The sequence below is a fragment of the Stenella coeruleoalba genome (assembly GCF_951394435.1).
Source record: "Stenella coeruleoalba genome assembly, chromosome: 11".
NCBI lineage: Eukaryota > Metazoa > Chordata > Mammalia > Artiodactyla > Delphinidae > Stenella > Stenella coeruleoalba.
Window position 1 is genome coordinate 47,210,770 of NC_137157.1, and position 19,797 is coordinate 47,230,566.

The window sequence follows — 19,797 nt, forward strand, 5'->3', positions numbered from 1 at the left end:
AGTAGTATTAAAATGCTGAGACACACTTTTGGACAAAAACAGAACAGGCTGGTTTATCAGTGTTTCTTTGAAAACACTTTCACTCCTCTGTGCAAATAAAATCTCTCTCCATGATGCTAGCAGAGATACTCAGTAAAAACTACTGCTGGGTTTTTGTTTAATTTCTTGTGCATTCTGCTGTATACTGACAAATCAATAACCTCCAAATCTAAATTCACATTTAAACCATCAAACTCGGCACATACTTACACTCTATCTAGGATCCATTTGCCAAAAACAAAAACAAGAAACCCTAACAAAACAACAAACAACAATGCTTACATCTAACTATATCCATACCCTATAAAAAGAGGTGCCTGAAGCAGCTTGTAGCTACCAACATTTAAAATATCTTTCACCTTGAAGTAACAGAAGCCACCATAAATTTTTTCCTATGTAAGAGACAGTACTTAGACTATAGAAAAGTAGAAGGGTACTAAAGTATATGGTACTTTCACAAAACAAAATGGTTAATAAATGTTATGTATGATTGAGAATCAAAAGATTAATGTGGGCTTCCCTGGTGGCGCAGTGGTTGAGAGTCCGCCCGCCGATGCAGGGGATACGGGTTCGTGCCCCAGCCTGGGAAGATCCCACATGCTGCGGAGTGGCTGGGCCCGTCAGCCATGGCCGCTGAGCCTGCGCGTCCGGAGCCTGTGCTCCGCGGCGGGAGAGGCCATGACAGTGAGAGGCCCACGTACCGCAAAAAAAAAAAAAAAGATTAATGTAAGTTTATCACATCTCACTTGGACTTACATTAATCAGGATAATTTTTTTCAAAAATGTGTAACATCAATCATTAGTTAAGCTGGAAACTCTACACTGAAACTATAATCATTCACTCCCATTAAGCAGAGTTAAAACGGGATACAAATCACTAAAGTCAGGTAAGAACTAGGTAACTGTTCAAATTTTTATTTTGATGCACAGTATGAGAAATGAACTCTTAAATCAACTGAATCTTATGGAAAATGAAATAGCAAATAAATTAGACCCATGTTAAAATAGAAGGTCAGTTAAATGTCCAAATCTTAAGGATATAACAGCCACAGGTAAACTTCAATTCTATAGTCTTCTTTCAGGAGGTCAAGGTCTTTCAAACACAACTTTACTATGAACTGCTCCAGAGCTCAAGAGCATATGGGAATGCTTAACAGGGGAGGTGATCAGGGACACGTTTCCTGCAAGAATCATAAAACGTACAGTTAAGAAAACAAAGGCAACCGTGACAATGAAAAGCATGATTGTAACCAAAGGTCTATATTAAATACAAACACAGCTATAATCCTACTTTTACTAAAACCAATTTTAAATGTATAAACAGAATGTTTCTACCTCACAATTAACATCCCTTAATTATTGTATTAGTAAGAGGACAGGAAAAATCTGTGGAATGTGAAGGCCTGTAGGTATTCAGCAGTTCTCAGCTTCTTATCCAAACAACCTACTTAACAAATATGTATTCTCCAGAAAATGGTTAATTCATGTTTTTAACCAATACGTTAGTGAATTTTACTAAATTAGTCAAAGATGGTTCTCTCAATCAGAAGTTGTAAAATGACAAGGTTTTGGGGTTTCTACATTAAAACCTCTGGATCACTATTCTAAATGAACAAAAACAAATGCCAATAGATAAGCTGGTGATGGGGTTAGGTAATTCACTAAAGTATGCCAACAGTACCTCTCACATCTGTGATGTTAGAACTTTTATTTTCTGGTGACCATACATAGTGAATCAGGAAGGGGACGTGGTAGGGATACTAGCGAAATTTTTTACTTAATGACTGTGGAAACACTGCTTCCAGAGGCAAGCACAACACTTGAGAAGAAGAAAAGGCATAAAAACAGATCCAGAGAGTACAGCATACTGGGATCATACAGTATAAACCTTCCAACCTCGGTAGCTTATAGGAGTATGACCCAAGAATGTCAATATAGAAGAAGTTATCAAGCAGCTGTCACAAAGCACTGATCTGAAAAATTAATTCCCTGGAGGTTAATAATGAGTTTGAAAAGAAGTGCATAGCCCAGTACATTTGGGAAGGCTGAGTTAAACAAAATTACTCATGTCTCTTTACTGCAAATTACGCAAATTTCTAATATATTTAAAAGAGACACTTAAACTTTGAAAACAGTGATATCAGATCAAACGAGGTACTATAGTTTATATTTCAAATGTGGTTGAAGGTACTAAGGTATAACAAAGATTTCTGAGGGCGGATGCAGCTACGTGACCTTGCTCCCAAGTCAGAAAATTTTACTTATAGAACTCAGTTTCCTTTTGCTATCATTCTGCTAGAAGACATCAGACACTGTAACTTTTTTAACCACCTTTGGCGGCACTGCTTCCAGGAAAACTGTGTCAATTTTTCCTTCTCTCACTATTTTTCCATTTCAAAGTATGAGTGCTCCTTATTACCCTATCCTCCCAATACCAGGAGCAGAGAATCTAGATTTTTCAGCCCAGTCCTTTCCACTCATGACAGTAGATTTGAATAGCGTTTCAGCCTTTCTCTCCACATCCAAATCATTATTTTCTACTCTTTCCTTCCTTTAATAGTAAGAGGATAGTTGCCATTCATAGAAGAGAGCCAGTGAAAGGAGTGCTGCAGGATTCTGCACAAAGAACTTAGTCCACTTAGGGCATACTTTCCTAATAACATTCCTACTTCCCTCCTGTCCTCCTCTGTTCTCCAGATCCAGCAGCTGCTGGTGGACTGCACGCCTCTTCTGCATCGATCATTCCTATCTATGAAACTGCTCCCACTTACACACACTGAATTGTCACAGTAATGACCCATACCTCCTCTAGCTACTATCCCACTTCTCGACTCCCATTCACAATACACTCCCCGAAGAAGCAGTCTACGTACATTTCCTCCAACTCCTCTTTTCCCAGCCTCTATCGAATTTACTTCAGACTTCTGCCCCCTCTATTCCACTAAAACTGCTCGTTAAGACTACCACCGACCTCTGTTGCTAAATCGAATTTTTAGGATCAATTTTCAGTCCTTATCTTACTCGACCTATTTGCATCATCTTGGCAGTTGACCACTCCTCCTCCCCAAATACTTCCTTAATTTGGCTTCTGGGACACACATTCCCTTGGTTTTCCTCCTATCTCAGTGGCACCCCGCTCCCTTAGCATTTTGTATTATGGGAAATTTCAAAAGTATGTATAAAAGTAGAGGCTGTATAATGAATCCTCATGTATCCATCATCCAGTTTAATAATTACCTATACTTCACAATCCTTCTTAGTGACCCTTGATGGTTGCTCTGAATCTTCCCAAACCTATTACTGGAATTCTCAAGCACTCAGTCCTAAAAAAAACCCTTTCCCTTCTTTAGCTACGTTCACTCTCTTGGGGACTCAATCAGTCTCATGGCCTTATATAACACGTACAGGCTGACAACTCCTAAATTTATAACTACAGCTCAAACTTCTCCCCTGAACTACAGACTCAACTATCCAACTAACCGCTTTCTCAACAGACATCTCAAATGTCCAAAAACGGAAAACCCCCATCTTCCCTCCCAAAGCCTTCCTCCACCTAAGAGAAACTCTTATTTTTCTCAACAAAAACCTTGAATTACGGGCCCCAGTACTCTTTTTTCTTTTTTTTTGTTTGTAACTGTTGTTTTGTTTGCTGGGAATTTCCATGTTTTATTCCTGAACTAAAAATGTTTAATACTGTCATGGTAAAACACAATTCAGGGCTTCCCTGGTGGCGCAGTGGTTGAGAGTCCACCTGCCGATGCAGGGGACACAGGTTCGTGCCCCGGTCCGGGAAGATCCCACATGCCGTGGAGTGGCTGGGCCCGTGAGCCATGGCCGCTGAGCCTACGCGTCCGGAGCCTGTGCTCCGCAACGGGAGAGGCCACGACGGTGAGAGGCCCGCGTACCGCAAAAAAAAAAACCACAATTCAGATTTTTCTGATGAAATTTATTTAGAATTGTTCTTTTTTTCTTTCTACCCTTGAAGAAATGGAAGTGTGTTTAACGTATTGGAGAAATGTGGCAATTATTAAGGCGCTCTGAATAAAAACCTTATAAGACACTCCCCCCGCCCCAAACACCCTTGAATTATCCAATCCCTTTCATCACAGACCTTATATCCAACCCATCATCAAATTCTGCCGGCTCTACCTTCAAAAATACATCTATTATCAATCCCTTCTCACCACCTTCACCTCTATCTACTGGTCCAAGCCACCATCCCCTTCCCTCTCCCTGAACTTCCACTAACAGGTAAAATAAATGGTTTTCGTAACTACTAATTAGCAATTAGTAGTTAATTTAATTAATTAAAATTATTAACTGAATCTTCAAATGTTAAGATTTCTCTGGCCAATCATTTTTGTGTGAATGAGTTTTTAAAAGAATTTTCATCTCAGAAAAGCTGCTGGAGGGACTTCCCTGGCGGTCCAGCGGTTAAGACTCCATGCTTCCACTGCAGAGGGCAAAGCCTCAAGGAACTAAGATCCCGCATGCCACACGGCACGGCCAAAAGAAAAAAGAAAAAAAAATGCTGCTGGAATAGGAACATGTAGGGAACTCTGCATATTATGTGCTTAAGAATGTATATATGAAAAAGTGTACCCAGGACAGAAAATGACTGAACCCAACTCATCCTGGTAAACAGACATCAGTTCTTACTACTACACGCCCACCCCCAAGTTCTCTGGTTTTTGACCTTCCCAAGCCTGGCTCTTTATGTGCCCTTTCAATCTTGAGGGCTACCCTGTGTTACCCACACCCTTCTCCCCACCTAAGCTTTTCTGGCTTAAATCTAAGAGTTGTGTGATTACATATTTTAAATACCTTGCAAAATACTGTTATCTAAACAAAATGGCTCCACTTCCCATCAACTACAATTATCAAAAATATACCTATTTTTTGTTTCCATGTTAATTTTTCCTAAGAAATGTTCTTTAAAGTGTTACGATACCTTGGTGCTGCCTTGATGATGTTGTCCACACGTAGAATCACCTCTGCTGCTTCAGCTGCACTTAAAAGAACTTGTCGCTTCACTTGGAAACTTTCTGTTATACCCAGCATTGCCATATCTCCAATGGTACCTTCCTTCATATCTGGAAAGTATTTACTAAATAAACAACTAATCTTAACATATCTAATGATGTTACAAAACATATCTAATGATGTCACAAAATTAATCCTGACTTATAAAAAATAAGATTACAACTAACTACTCAATTTAGTTAGAGCATTCGCATCAGACTATCACTCAAGGAAAGCCTTTTAGAAAACTGGAAGGTCAACTACTGATCATCTGTATCAATGGAGAGTAACTATGTCAAATAATGAAAAATTTATACACAACACTGTATCACCCATCTTTCTCTATCTACAAATAAAACTGCAGAAAATTTGCTCATCACTGAACACACCATGGATTCCTAAGAACTGGAAGAGAATTTAGAAGTCATCTACTTTTCTTATTAGAATGCCCCTTCATTTTCTGACAGATTATTATTCCTTAACCTCTCTCTTGTCCAGTGGCAAGACTATCTACCCTCTAAAATTGTTCCTTTTATATGTCCTAGACATTTTGCTGGGAAATTTTCCAATCTGAATTAAGTCCTCTTTTTGGCCATTTTTATGTTATGTAACAGAGATCTACTCTCAAGAATGTCTCAGAATAGGGCTTCCCTGGTGGCACAGTGCTTGAGAGTCCACCTGCTGATGCCGGGGACACGGGTTCTTGCCCTGGTCCAGGAGGATCCCACATGCCGTGGAGCGGCTGGGCCTGTGAGTCATGGCCGCTGAGCCTGCGCGTCTGGAGCCTGTGCTCCGCAACGGGAGAGGCCACAGCAGTGAGAGGCCCGCGTACCGCAATAAAAAAAAAAGAATGTCTCAGAATAAGTCTACTGTGAGATTAGGAGTTAATACTGATTATAAGAGATACAGTAACGTTTACACTCATTTGAGAACGTAAGTACTGTTTTTATATACTTAAATCCTACGGTCATTACATAACAAACAAGTTAAAAATCTTCTAACTAATGTTACACCCCCCCCCTTAGAGAATAATAAAATTTTGACAGTGTAGAGATTATGAAGTTAAACATTTTTCTAGAATGTATAATGGCTATAAAAGCAAAGGTCACAGGAATCTTTTATATGGTTATGAGAATTCATCATTTTTAAAAAGTAAAAAAAAAAGAACCTGGTCAAGAGTTACTCTGAACAACTACCACAGGAGCTTCCCTGGTGGCGCAGTGGTGAAGAATCCACCTGCCAACGCAGCGGACACGGGTTTGAGCCCTGGTCCAGGAAGATCCCACATGTCACAGAGCAACTAAGCCTGTGTGCCATAACTACTGAGCCCATGTGCCTAAGCCTGTGCTCTGCAACAAGAGAAGCCTGTGCACATCAACAAAAGGTAGCCCTCACTTTCTGCAACTAGAGTAAGCCCACGCACAGCAACATAGACCCAACGCAGCCAAAAAAAAAAAAAAAAAAAACCACATGGTCCCAATTAATTTCTTACCCAGTCCAGCAGTTGTATTGCCTTCACTATGGGCTGCTCGAAGCTGTGCCACCAGATCTGCACTGTCATAGCCTGCATTGTCAGCTATGATAGTTGGCAACTATGAAGTGAAGAAGACATGGTAACTATTCTACTAAAAGAAAATTAATTTACTAACTATAAGAAAAGCTTTCTAAAATTATACATTTAGAGACAACGTAAAACCTGCTTCCTTTTAATTACTGCTCATAAAGAGGATAAACTCCAAAATCAAATTTAAGCAGTGTGAACCAATTCTTAAAGCCAAGAAAGTTGAGTATTTTCTGCCCAAGAGAGAAGAATGGATTCATTTAAAAACCATCAATGCCTACAAAATTTAAATTCAAGGCTCTCTTTTTCACTAACTTACCATTCTCAGTGCTTTAGCATAAGACTCCATTGCAACGGCTTCTTTGCCTGGTGTTCTACTTGCAAGCTGTGTCACAGCATGAGCCATCAGCATCTCAGAACAGCCTACAGATTAAAAATCCAAGAACATATCATTATGCTTAGCTGTCTCCCAGACACTAAATTAGACTTCCCTTAAGATATATTAAGCATTAACTATTAAGTGCGAAAACAATATGAAGTTCCTATAAGAAACATTAAAGCCAAAGCCACTACTACACTTCAAGAAATAAAATATGTTCAATATTTTTCAAATGCTTACCTCCTCCATAAACTGTTCTAGAATCTTTCACAGTTTGGGCAAGAACACAAAGAGCATCATGCAGAGATCTTTCTGCTTCATCTAAAATTTGTTGAGTGGCACCACGCAGAACAATGGTGCAAGCCTCACCTAAAGTTAAAAAAATAATAATATTCTTATGTCATAGTGAACACTTAGTTATAACACATAAAAGTTTGCCTTCTATTACTTATATAGGTTATACTCGGTTTTGAAAGCTGACATGTCTTCCATTGCTACCTTCTCTTTGCTAACAATCCACATTCCTAACAGTTCTAAGCTATCTAAAACAACTATATTGAATATGTACTGTTCACAAAGTTAACATGAGGCTGCCCTCAAGAGATTGAAATTAGAATTTCTCAGGAACTAAGACATACATTCTAGTAACTATAGTAACGAGTAATTGTTTCTTTCACTTCAAAAGAGCCTACTAAAGATTTAGGAACCTAAACCAGGATCTACATAATCCCTCACCAAGGGCTACCCCAGAAAAGTGAATCAGTTTGTCTTCTCCAATCATGACTTCCTCAATAAGTTTGCAACTTCCAAGCTTCACTAGTTCTGGGTGGTCAAAGGTAGATGCAATTTCACCACCTATGAACAAAAATATACATTAATTAAATGCATAACAGGTTTAAAATTTGTTTTCTAACAAGCAGTAATGAACAGAAAACACAATATTTAAGTTGACTGCTTACTATACACCAAGCACTCTGAAGCAATTCATACAAACTAATTATTTATCTTCACAACAACCCTAATAAGACAGGCTTCATTTATCATCACCCCATTTAGAAGTGGTAAAACTGAGGCAAAGAAATGTTTAGTTTCTTATCCAAGGTTACATAGTTTGAACAAATATGAAGCTGAAATTCAAATACAAGCAATCTGGCTTCAGACCTATATGGACAGACACACTGTGTAATAATACCACCTCAATTGAGATTCTGACATTTACCTTTAAGCCTGAATTTAAATTCAGATTCTCTTCTGAATTCAATATAGGAGACCAGTACTCTTATGATCCAATATCCCGAAACAAAACATGAAAATATTTAACTAATCTTATTATATCAACAGATGTACTGACGCTAGGAACTGCTTAAAATAGTGAGCACTTGGGCCTAGAAAAAAGGGGAAATGTATACTGAGGATTTCCCAGAGCAAACTTAAGGAGAAGTCAAAAAACTAAATTCGGGCTTCCCTGGTGGCGCAGTGGTTGAGAGTCTGCCTGCCGATGCAGGGGACATGGGTTCGTGCCCTGGTCCGGGAAGATCCCACATGCCGCGGAGCGGCTAGGCCCGTGAGCCATGGCCGCTGGGCCTGCGCGTCCAGAGCCTGTGCTCCGCAAAGGGAGAGGCCACAACAGTGAGAGGCCCGCGTACCGCAAAAAAAAGAAAAAAAAAAAAAAACTAAATTCATTTTATTCCTTAGGTATTATTTTTATTCCTATTTTCCCTCCATCTTCCATGCTATAAACACTTCCTTTCCTGGTTCTTAATTAAGCAAAACTTAGGTTTCAATTTTAAAATCCTTTTCTCAGACTTCCCTGGCAGTCCAGTGGTTAAGACTCTGCAATTCCACTGCAGGGGGTATGGGTTCAATCCCTGATTGGGTAACTTATGCCACGCGGCTTGGCCAAAAAATATATAAATAAAATTAAATCCTTTTCTCTAGTTCATTACTCTCTCTTTTAATAGATTCCCTCAATCATCAACGAACCCCTTTCCCTACACCCTACTGATAAATCTCCTGAATAACTGATGCTTTATTTCTATTTTACAATTAATTTATAAAAGGGACGCTGGTCTTCCCAACTCCACTAATTTATACTCATAATCTGTATAGCTGAAGCTCTTCTTACTTGTGGTTGGCAAATTCCTGAGACTGCTTTGTATCTAGATGTGAGACACAATAGATGTTCGGGAAATCATATCCCCCAAATGAGACCAATTTGGCTTATGAGAATTTTCACTTATCTTATACTCATTCATGTGCATCTGCTTACAAAATATTTCTAGACATTTGCAAGAAGCAATTTCACACATCTTGACAATAGATGTTACTAAGGATGGGAGCCACCATGGAGTCTACTTCACAGCCATACAGTTTGGTGTGCTTGGTGCAGTTAATTTTCTCCTGAGTGTATGTGGCAATTTCATGTTATCAAGTCCTTATGTTATCAACTTATCCCATGAATGTGCTGTATCATTCACAGTTCTTATGTCATGTCTTTAATTCTGTTGCATTAAGGGAAGAATTAAGTAAACATGAGCATCATAAGTTTTATTACCTTAAGCATCAAGTATGTAATAACTTTTAAATCAGGTAAACCCATTTCCAAATAATTAATGAAAGTAAAATGTCTCTTTTTAGGTCAGAACACTATACTTCTCAAATTATTAAAAATGGCTTAAGAAGTTATTTTGAAATGAGACCAATCCTACCATCTACTTAGTATAATTTAATTTCTTCTAATACACAGAGCAGTTCTGAACTGAATCTGATGTTCCTAGTGGCTTTACGTCTAAAACCCCACTCTCCTTAATTCTCACTGCCAGATAGCAAGCCAACTTTCCAGCCTATTCATTCATTTTCAAGCGCCTGAAAGTTAGAGGATAAAGACTGTTATACTTAGTTTTCAAGGGCTGTTTATAGAGGTTACTTTAAAAACCATTACTAGAACAAATTTAAGTGAACAGCTGCACTCTATGTCTCTTTGATGTACACATACCTGTAGACACACTTCCTAGTCTATACTGGGATTATAAAACTCATATACCTCTACTGAAGGATACTGGAGTAAACTACTTTTCATCATACGTTGCTGGAATGTTTCACACTTATTCAACGTTTATTACTTTCATAAATTTTTAAAAATTAACAGAAGTAATGCTTAAGTATTTGACCCACTGTCTGGCATATAGTTAAATGTTCAATAAAGGTTACTATTCCAACTGCACTATCACACAGGGCACAAAGCATTCAACTACTCACTTAGCACTAAAATTAAATGAATAAACTAGGTAAGACTTAAGACTCCTTTTTTTGGGACTTCCCTGATGGTTCAGTGGTTAAGAATCCGCCTTTCAACACAGGGGACGTGGGCTCGTTCCGTGGTCGGGGAACTAAGATCCCACATGCTGCGGATCAACTAAACTGCACTCCATTAATGAAGAGAAGCCCGCGTGCCGCAACAAAGATCCAGCACACCGCAACTAAGACCCGACACAGCCAAAAGAAACAAAAAACAAAAAAAAGACTCCTTTTTTTAAGCTTCAGTTTATTTAGACTATGTTTAGAACAGTGGTCCTGTGGGTTTGTGAGAAAAGACAGTATCTTTAAAACAACACAGGGGCTACCCTGGTGGCACAGTGGTTGAGAGTCCGCCTGCCATTGCAGGGGACGCGGGTTCATGCCCCGGTCCGGGAAGATTCCACATGTCGCAGAGTGGCTGGGCCCGTGAGCCATGGCTGCTGGGCCCGAGCGTCTGGAGACTGTGCTCCGCAACGGGAGAGGCCACAACAGTCAGAGGCCCGCGGACCGCAAAAAAAAAAAAAAAAAAAAAAAAAAAAACGGCAAAAATAAACCTACACCTATGGCGAAGCTGGCATTTAACTTGGTATATTAAAAATAATGTAGGGCTTCCCTGGTGGCACAGTGGTTGAGAGTCCGCCTGCCGATGCAGGGGACACGGGTTCGTGCCCCGGTCCGGGAAGATCCCACATGCTGCGGAGCGGCTGGGCCCGTGAGCCATGGCCACTGAGCCTGCGCGTCCGGAGCCTGTGCTCCGCAACGGGAGAGGCCACAGCAGTGAGAGGCGCGCGTACCGCAAAAAAATAAATAAATAAATAAAAATAATGTAAAGATATCAAAAAGTATGTCAGATTTCAGAATAACTTTAGATTCTAGGATCCTTGAATCTCTTTGTCCTCTTAGCAATGAGTTAAATACACTAACACTCAGTAAATCCAAGAGTAATTATTATGTTAGAAATTAATGCCTTTTTCCCATACCTGTGACAAGAGCGAGGCGTTCCACACCTGCAAAATCTGCATGCTCAATAGCCATAACACCAGCAGCACCAAAGAGCTGTTCAGGATAATTATAAATTAATTGCCTATAAATAAAATATAAAAAAATATTGTTCAAAGTGGTTACTTCACAAGATAAAATACATTAGACTAAAAGACATGAAAATATTTTTATCTCACCAGTAATCAAAGAAATGCAAATTAGAACAAGATAACATTTCTTACTTATTATTGTATAATACTTTATAAATTATACTAGTGCATCCATGTTAGTACTGAAAATGGGTATTGTTTTATATATTGCCATTGACAGTATAAAATGAACCAATAATTCTGAAAAGCAATTTAGCAGTAGTGCATCAAAACCCGTATCTATGGGCTCCCCTGGTGGCTCAGTGGTTAAGAATCCGCCTGCCAATGCAGGGGACACGGGTTCAAGCCCTGGTCCAGGACGATCCGACATGCCGCAGAACAACTAAGCCCATGTGCCACAACTGGTGAGCCTGTGCTCTAGAGCCCACAAGCCACAACTACTGAAGCCCGCACGCCTAGAGCCTGTGCTCCACAAGAGAAGCCACCACAATGAGAAGCCCGCGCACCGCAACGAAGAGTAGCCCCTGCTCGCCGCAACTACATAAAGCCCGCGCGCAGCAACAAGACCCAACGCAGCCAAAAATAAATAAATTAAAAAAATAAATTTAGTAAAAAACCAAAAACCAAAACAAAACTCTTATCTATGTTTATATGCTTTGATTCTACTCCTGAGAATCTACAGCAAGAAAATTCAGATATTAATTAAATGAAGATATATGTAAGAATTTTTATGTAGAAAACACTCCAATGTCTGTGAAGAGAGTATTTGTGTAAATCTCAACTTACCAATTATGAAAAATTTGTAATTTTAAGTAAAATATATATACTGTTAGGTTAAAAAAGCATGTTATAAAAGTTTATACCATATGATCACAACTAAATGAAGAATTGAAACAACATACACACACACCACGAATCAATTTAATAAAAGAATTTCTGGGAGAATTCTGTTCCTTCTTTATACTTTCAAACGTCCCAAAATGAGCAAATGTTACTCATACAACAGGAGTAAAAAGGACATCTGTTTAAAAGTTTGTAACTTAAAAAAAGCCAAAGAAAAAAATTTCATAACTAGTATAAAGCACTGCTAAGCAAAATGTGCCTTATCAGAATCATAGATCTCACAGAAGTTTAGAAACTAGCTTTTTTTCTTTTTTAATTTATTTATTTAATTTATTTTTGGCTGCGTTGGGTCTTGTTGCTGCACGCAGGCTTTCTCTAGTTGCGGCAAGCAGCAGCTACTCTTCATTGCGGTGCACAGGCTTCTCACTGTGGTGCCTTCTTTTGTTGCGGAGCATGGGCTCTAGGCGCGTGGGCTCAGTAGTTGTGGGTCGTGGGCTCTAGAGCGCAGGCTCAGTAGTTGTGCCACACGGGCTTAGCTGCTCCACCGCATGTGGGAGCTTCCCAGACCAGGGCTCAAACCCCTGTTCCCTGCATTGGCAGGCGGATTCCCAACCACTGTACCACCAGGGAAGTCCCTAGTAACTAACTTCTAAAAGCCCACATACATTTGGCTTAAAACAATTATTTTCCATCAAATGGTAAATCTCTCTCAAAATTAACTACTGCCTTTTCACTGAAATGCCCTGTTTCTCTTGGTATTTTTCTCCATTCAAAATAATCCATAAAAAAAAAATAATAATCCATAAAAACCTTAGATACTGAATATTAAGAATACATGGGGAAGGTTTACACATATTTTCTTCACACAAATTAAAGATAAGCCCTAAAACCCTTAATACCTTTCACCTCTTCATCCTTGTTTTATTCCTATGCTACCACTAGCTTTTTCCTACTTCAAACCCCCATCATTTAATGTGGAATTAAATCTCTCTTCCAAATACAGGTATACTACAGCCCAAACTAATAATGTAACTGCCAAAACAGAAAACTGTTATTGTTGACACAAAAAGGTTTAATAAAGTATATTAACATACATTTTCACTAAAATCATTGTAAGGCAAATGCCTTGCTGTACAATTTTATTTACATTTGGAAAAAAACACTTCCTAAATAACTAAATTCAATATAAAAGAATTTTCCTAAATCTTCGCAGAAAACAATCCTTTCTTGGATTATTATAAATATTGTCAGCACAAGCATACACAGACCTGTTAATAAAGCAATTTATCCCATGCTTAAGAATACGTTCAACTTTCTCCTTCATTTTTTCCTTTTCTGCATGTTCTATTTCGGCAACTTTTGCTGTAGAATCAACTCTTACCCGGGAACCAAATATCTAAGACAAAGGAAATCATAAAAAATAGCATCACTTTCCTTACTCGCAAGTTTCATAGCATATTTAAACTTTTTAATGTAAATACACCAAAAACTATGTGTGCATGTGTGTATGCATGTGTACAATATAAACATATATTTATATATATAAAATCAGAAACTAAGAAACTATATAAGAATAAATATACATTCAAATGTATATAAACCCTATAAGGGTTTTTATTAGTGCAACTGATTACCAGCCCAAGTTTACAGCAGCTAGCAATTAGAATTCCAAGAAATGTAGTTTAACGTACCTTAATTTTGTCTGTATCCATACCAGTATTTGCAATAAGAATTTTAGCATTTTCAATTCGCTTTGGTTGATTTACTCCAATTTTTTTATCCAACAGAAAGCCTACAATATAAGGATAGTATTGTATTAAATATTTCAAGGCTGTGTTAATAAATCTTTTAAGGTAATCTGCTTTATCAAATTAGTCTTTTAGAAATGCTATACAGCCCTTACATATAAATTCAATCAAGAATATTTTCAGAATTGTTACTCCTGTGAAACAGAGACAAACAACATGCATTTTTGCAACAAAACCCAGACTCCAAATCACGAACTGGTAGAGCAGAAACTGTAAAGCACAATTTACCCCATTTTTTCCTTCTCTGTAGAATAGAATGCCTACACTTTCTACCGTTTGTTTTGTGAATACACTGTGAAGACGCTTTGAAAAATCCACACTCTAAGAACAAAACATACTATTATTAAGGAAATTGCAGCTGCTAACTCATTTATCACTCTTCAAGAACACCAGAAACTATATTCTCAACACCTGCCAACTAATTGGTATGACCTACCCAAACCCTTCCTAGAAAATACATGTAATCCTGGAAAAAGTGCCATTTGACAATAGCTGACTTCCAGTAAAAAAAAAAAACAAACAAACTACTCGGAGCTTCCCTGGTGGCGCAGTGGTTGAGAGTCCGCCTGCCGATGCAGGGAACACGGGTTCGTGCCCCGGTCCGGGAAGATCCCACATGCCGTGGAGCGGCTGGGCCCGTGAGCCATGGCCACTGAGCCTGGATCCGGAGCCTGTGCTCCGCAACGGGAGAGGCCACAACAGTGAGAGGCCCGTGTGCCGCAAAAACAAAACAAAACAAAACAGAACAAAAAAACAAAAACAAAACCAACTACTTCTCTTTATTAGAGACTAACTTACTTCATGGTATAAAGTAAAACCTAGAGATTATCAAAAGAAATGCTGGGATAGTTTGAGAAGATCAAGCACACTGTCAATATAACAAATGAATTAAGATGACAAAAATGGTTGCAATATGATTTGTGTCCTTAAAGATAAGTTTTCTGGCTTTGCAAAGTGTCACTAGTCCGGACTAACTAAAAGTGGATTCACTCAGTACTTAGCTTTCAACAACTGGTCAAGGCTTCCTTTCCCGTATTCAATATGTACATACCTTCATCTAAATAGGAATCTACCATACTTCCTCCTAGCTTCTTGATGACATGAATTGCCTCCAGATTACCAGAGCCTTTCAGTCTGAGAACGGCTTCCACAGCTAACTTAGTAAAGTGGTCTTTGTGATGAGTAAGAAGTTTTGAGGATAATGTTGTTCCTGCAATGTTCATTAAATCTTGACGGAATTTAACTTCGTCAGAACTAAAAAAGCAAAACAAAACAAAAAAAAAACAAAAAAACTCAGGCCGGTTCTTAAAATGCTTCTCTGAAGTTATCAACCCTGTTTTACTTTTCAAAATCTATCCAGATACTTTTTTGTCAATAGACTTTCACCTCAACCAGTCAGGGCTCTAAGTCCCAGGAAAAAAATTAAACCTTATCAGTAATCAAGAAATACAAATTAAAGGATACTATTTTCCCCACCAAGCTGGCAAACTACCAAAAGAGAAACACAAGCAAACAAAAATTTCAAGAACATGGGAAACGAGGCATTGTTATACAGCTAGTGGGACTGTAAATTAATGAATTTTTTCTAGAGCACTACTTGTAAGGTAAATAAAATTGCCTTTAAATACATACATATCTTTGGACACAGCAATTATACTTACTTTTTAAAATAACAAGTCTGTCACAACACTATAAAGCTAAAAACTGTCGAAACACAAATCTCCAATTATAGATAGATGAATTACAGCAGTCACAAAATCAAATGCATACCTCTACTAAAACTAATATTACAGAGAACAATGACACCTCGAAACTTTTCTAGTTATTCAACTAGGTTAAAGAGGCTAAAAAACCCTCTATACAATGATACTATTTATTGTGATTATACGTGCAAAAAAACCCCTGGAAACCCAAACTTTAACTTTAGTTACTACCTCTGGGGGGTAAGGTGGGGTTTTTCTAGGTTTTATTGAGGCAGGATGAGCCAATAGAATCATGTTTGTGTATGCTTTTCACTGCTCTCTAGACTTCCTGCATTGACTGTATTTCGAAAAGAACATTTAAACATTAAATGTTTGAAACAGTAGTGTTTTGGTATACCGACCCATGATCGACTGCAGAATTCAACAGAGCCTGTCTTGCCGCCTTTGTGGCTTCTCTCCAACCCGCAATAATGGTCTGTGGATGAATCTTTTTTGCAATTAAAGATTCTGCTTCCTATTAATAAACAGTGGAAGACAAGCATGAATACTAAATCTGTAGTAAGAAGTTGATTACTTCTGATACTCAAAACCACAGTAGCAAAAAACCCCCAATAAGACGAAGTTGAAGTTGCTCAGATATTCTTACCCTTAGTAATTCTGCTGCTAAAACAGTAACAGAGGTAGTGCCATCACCAACTTCATCGTCTTGAACCCTTGACATATCTTGGGGGGAAAAAAAGCTAGTTATTAACTCACTTACATTTGATTCTGCTTTTTAAATTACTTCTTGGTAGCTTACCTAATTCTCCAAATATATCCACTACCAATCTAAACCTCACTTATCTAGGTTTCCTCACCTGACAAATTCTTTGAACTTTTCAGCCCGAAATACAGTAGTTTTACCATCAGTAAGTACATGGCACTCCAGAAGACTGTATTTAAAAAAAAATTTTACTGAAGTATAACTGACTTACAATGCTGTGCTAATTTTTGCTGTACAGCAAAGTGGTTCAGTTGTACACATATATATATTCTTTTTCATATTCTTTTCCATTATGGTTTAACACAGAATACTGAATATAATTCTCTATGCTACACAGTAGGACCTTGTTGTTTATCCATTCTATATATAATAGTTTGCATCTGCTAATCCCAAACTCCCAATCCATCCCTCCCCCTCCACCCTTGGCAACCACAAGTCTGTTCTGTATGTGAGTCTGTTCCTGTTTCATAGACAGGTTCATTTGTGTCATATTTGATTCCACATATAAGTGATAGTATGTGGTATTTGTCTTTCTCTGACTTACTTTACTTTGTACGATAATCTCTAGGTCCATCCATGTTGCTGAAAATGGCATTATTTCATTCTTTTTTATGGCTGAGAAATATTCCATTGTGTATATATACCACATCGAGAAGCTTGCATTTTAATAACGATAATAATCAATTAAAAAGTAAATAATCAGTGAATAGAAAGGACAGTCAACACAGCCTATTTAAAATTGTTTCCAAATGTTAACAAAATGTCATCCTCAGACTCACCAACTAAAACTTTAGCAGCTGGATTGTCCACACCAATGTTTTTTAAAATAGTTGCACCATCATTGGTTACCATAAGAGAAGCATCTCGTCCACTGCTTAACAGAATTTTGTCCTAAAAGGAACATATTTGGTTCAAGTTAAGATATAAGTACATCTGGAAGAACGCAGATTCATCAGTACTCTCATATATTGCTAATGTGTAAATACTCTGGATGGTTATTTGGCAGAATACATTTAAATTTTTTCATTGCATACACTCCCCCCAAAAGCAAACCTTGGTGTCCTAACCTTTGTCTACCCCTAAAGACAGCAGAAGAACAGAGAGACATGAACAAGGCTGTTCCGATACTGTAATAGCAAAAGCAATGAACGCAAACCAAGGGTTCCTCACAATACAGTAATAAATACAAACTATAAAAGAAGCAAGATACAGAATACTATTTGACAGTGAGAGGAGGCAGTATATCTATTTATACTGAAAGGAATTAAAAAAGCCAAGCTACAGCAAAAGTACATACAAATAATATCTATCATGTAACAAAACAATGTTATCTATTACAGGGAGAATACATAAAATAATATCTTATAATACATAAAATACCTGTACATCTACATAAAAATAAAGACATTGGTTAGATTTATATCCAAATGGTAACAGTGTTTGTCACTGGGGAGGTGAGTGGCACTGGGGATAGTGATCGAAGGGGACTTTAGCCATATGGGTTCTGTTCTGATTTCCAGTAAGGAGTATATATCCATATCTTAACTTTTACAATTAACAGTTAAGTTTTAAAGACAACAAAGCATCCAAAAGAAGTTTTTATATCTCTAACGGCTCTAAAACAACATTAAAAAATTTAAATTGCCTGTTTTTCTTACCATGCCCTTGGGTCCCAACGTGCTCTTTACCAAGTCTCCAATAGCAATGGCACCAACAAAAGAAGACTGGAATAAACATCAGAGATGGTCAAAATCAACTTCACAGTCTTAAAATTTTTAAAAAACCCAAAAAACTACTGTAACTTTATAAGAATGAGATAAAGTCTTACCAGACGAGCTGTCTCTGCTCTCTCTTCATCAGCTCCAGCCTTGAAGATATTAACAGGTGCAAGGGAAAGGGACGCCTAAAAAAGAAAACCAAGACTCAGTTTGAATACCAGTATTCTTTAACACATATACTTAGATGCCTTCCACTAGACTTACAAGTAGATACCTAAGAGAAAATTAATTTACAGCACAGGGTACTTTTTTAAACAAATGAAGCTCTCCATCATCGGAGCAGTCATTTATTTAAAGCGGAAGGAGGGACTCAGGTGACATTGCATTTTGGATCTCTAAGCGCTTCAGGAATAAAAATTCTACCCCAAAGAGATCGACCGTAAGTATGGCAAGACCAAAGATGGCAAAGATGATTTTAAACTAAGGATAAGGCAGGCAGGGGTGGTAGGCCACTCGCGCGACAACGACCGCCAGGAGGACGAGGGGACGCTGCGGCCTCGCTGCCATCTTCGCCCTCTGGCCGCTCCAGGCCCCGCCCCGAGAGGGAGGGGGAAGCCCGTCTCGCCGACCCGCCCGGTGCACTAGAAATTTCTTCGCTTGGGGTGAGCTCCGAGCCTCGAGGTTCTGGGGCTGTGGAGAGGCCGAGTCACAACAAGGTGCTGGCCTTCAGGCCCATGCCTCCCCTGTGGGCCCGGCGCAGGCCACACGCCGCGGCCTGCGCCACGTGCGGCGGGCCCGGGGACAGACACAGGGAGCCCGCGGCGCTGGGATACAGATAAGGCAGCAGACGGCGGGGGACGGCCGAGTACGGCCGAGGACGGCGGGCCCTGGGCAAGGGCCTACAGGGCCAGACTCACCATGGTTCCGAGGAGTTCAGCACACACGACAACTCCTCACCAGCTCGCGCCCCAGGCCGAAGGAAAGAGAGGCCGGAAGTAAGAGAGACCGGAAGTGACGCCACACGCTCTGCCGCAGGGGGCGGAGCCCCGGCCGGCGCGCCGCTCGCCCTGGCACCGCCCTTGGGGGAAGGGAGGGCACAGCGTTTGAGGGGAGCCCAGCGGTTCGGGAAAGCTGCGCGTCCCGCTGGAGGGGCGGGGCCTCGGCTGGAGCTCCGCTCCCTTTGGAGGCACCCGCTGGGGACCAGGAAGGGAAGGGTTGGAGATTTTGCGTGAGGCCCGGAGGTTTGGAGTAGAACTCACCAAGGTGGGAGGGACGCTGCGCTGTGGGTGTTGCCATAGCAACGGAGTTCTTTCTCGCACGTTTAATTTTTTTCTTATATTTAACCTTTAAAAAAGGTTGCTTTAAAGTACTACATGTACAGAGTTTAAAGTGTTGTATACTAATGTAATAGAGGTGGGGCAGGCACGTGGCTGTTAGAGAGCCACTGGTAGCAGTCCCGCTCAGCCATTGGTTGACGTCGCAGGGGACCCACCCCCCCCCACGCCCACCCCTTTCAAGGTCCGCTAGCTTTGCGATTAAAGTCATTATTTCCTGCCCCAACAACTCTCCCCCA

General features: G+C 39.4%; 1 protein-coding gene across 1 annotated transcript; it reads right to left on the bottom strand.

Annotated features, from left to right (window-relative positions):
- Positions 1–813: 813 nt before the first annotated feature.
- CCT2 (chaperonin containing TCP1 subunit 2) lies at positions 814–19,278 on the bottom strand. Its single transcript, XM_079938293.1, has 16 exons — positions 19,142–19,278; positions 18,335–18,409; positions 18,165–18,230; positions 17,286–17,397; positions 16,390–16,466; positions 16,145–16,257; positions 15,092–15,294; positions 13,924–14,024; positions 13,501–13,628; positions 11,279–11,382; positions 7,737–7,856; positions 7,242–7,370; positions 6,942–7,045; positions 6,554–6,653; positions 4,991–5,132; positions 814–1,220 (listed from the first exon to the last, which is right to left on the bottom strand). The coding sequence occupies exons 1-16, from the start codon at positions 19,142–19,144 to the stop codon at positions 1,190–1,192; spliced, it is 1,608 nt and encodes a 535-aa protein (XP_079794419.1). The 5' UTR covers positions 19,145–19,278; the 3' UTR covers positions 814–1,189.
- Positions 19,279–19,797: the final 519 nt, after the last annotated feature.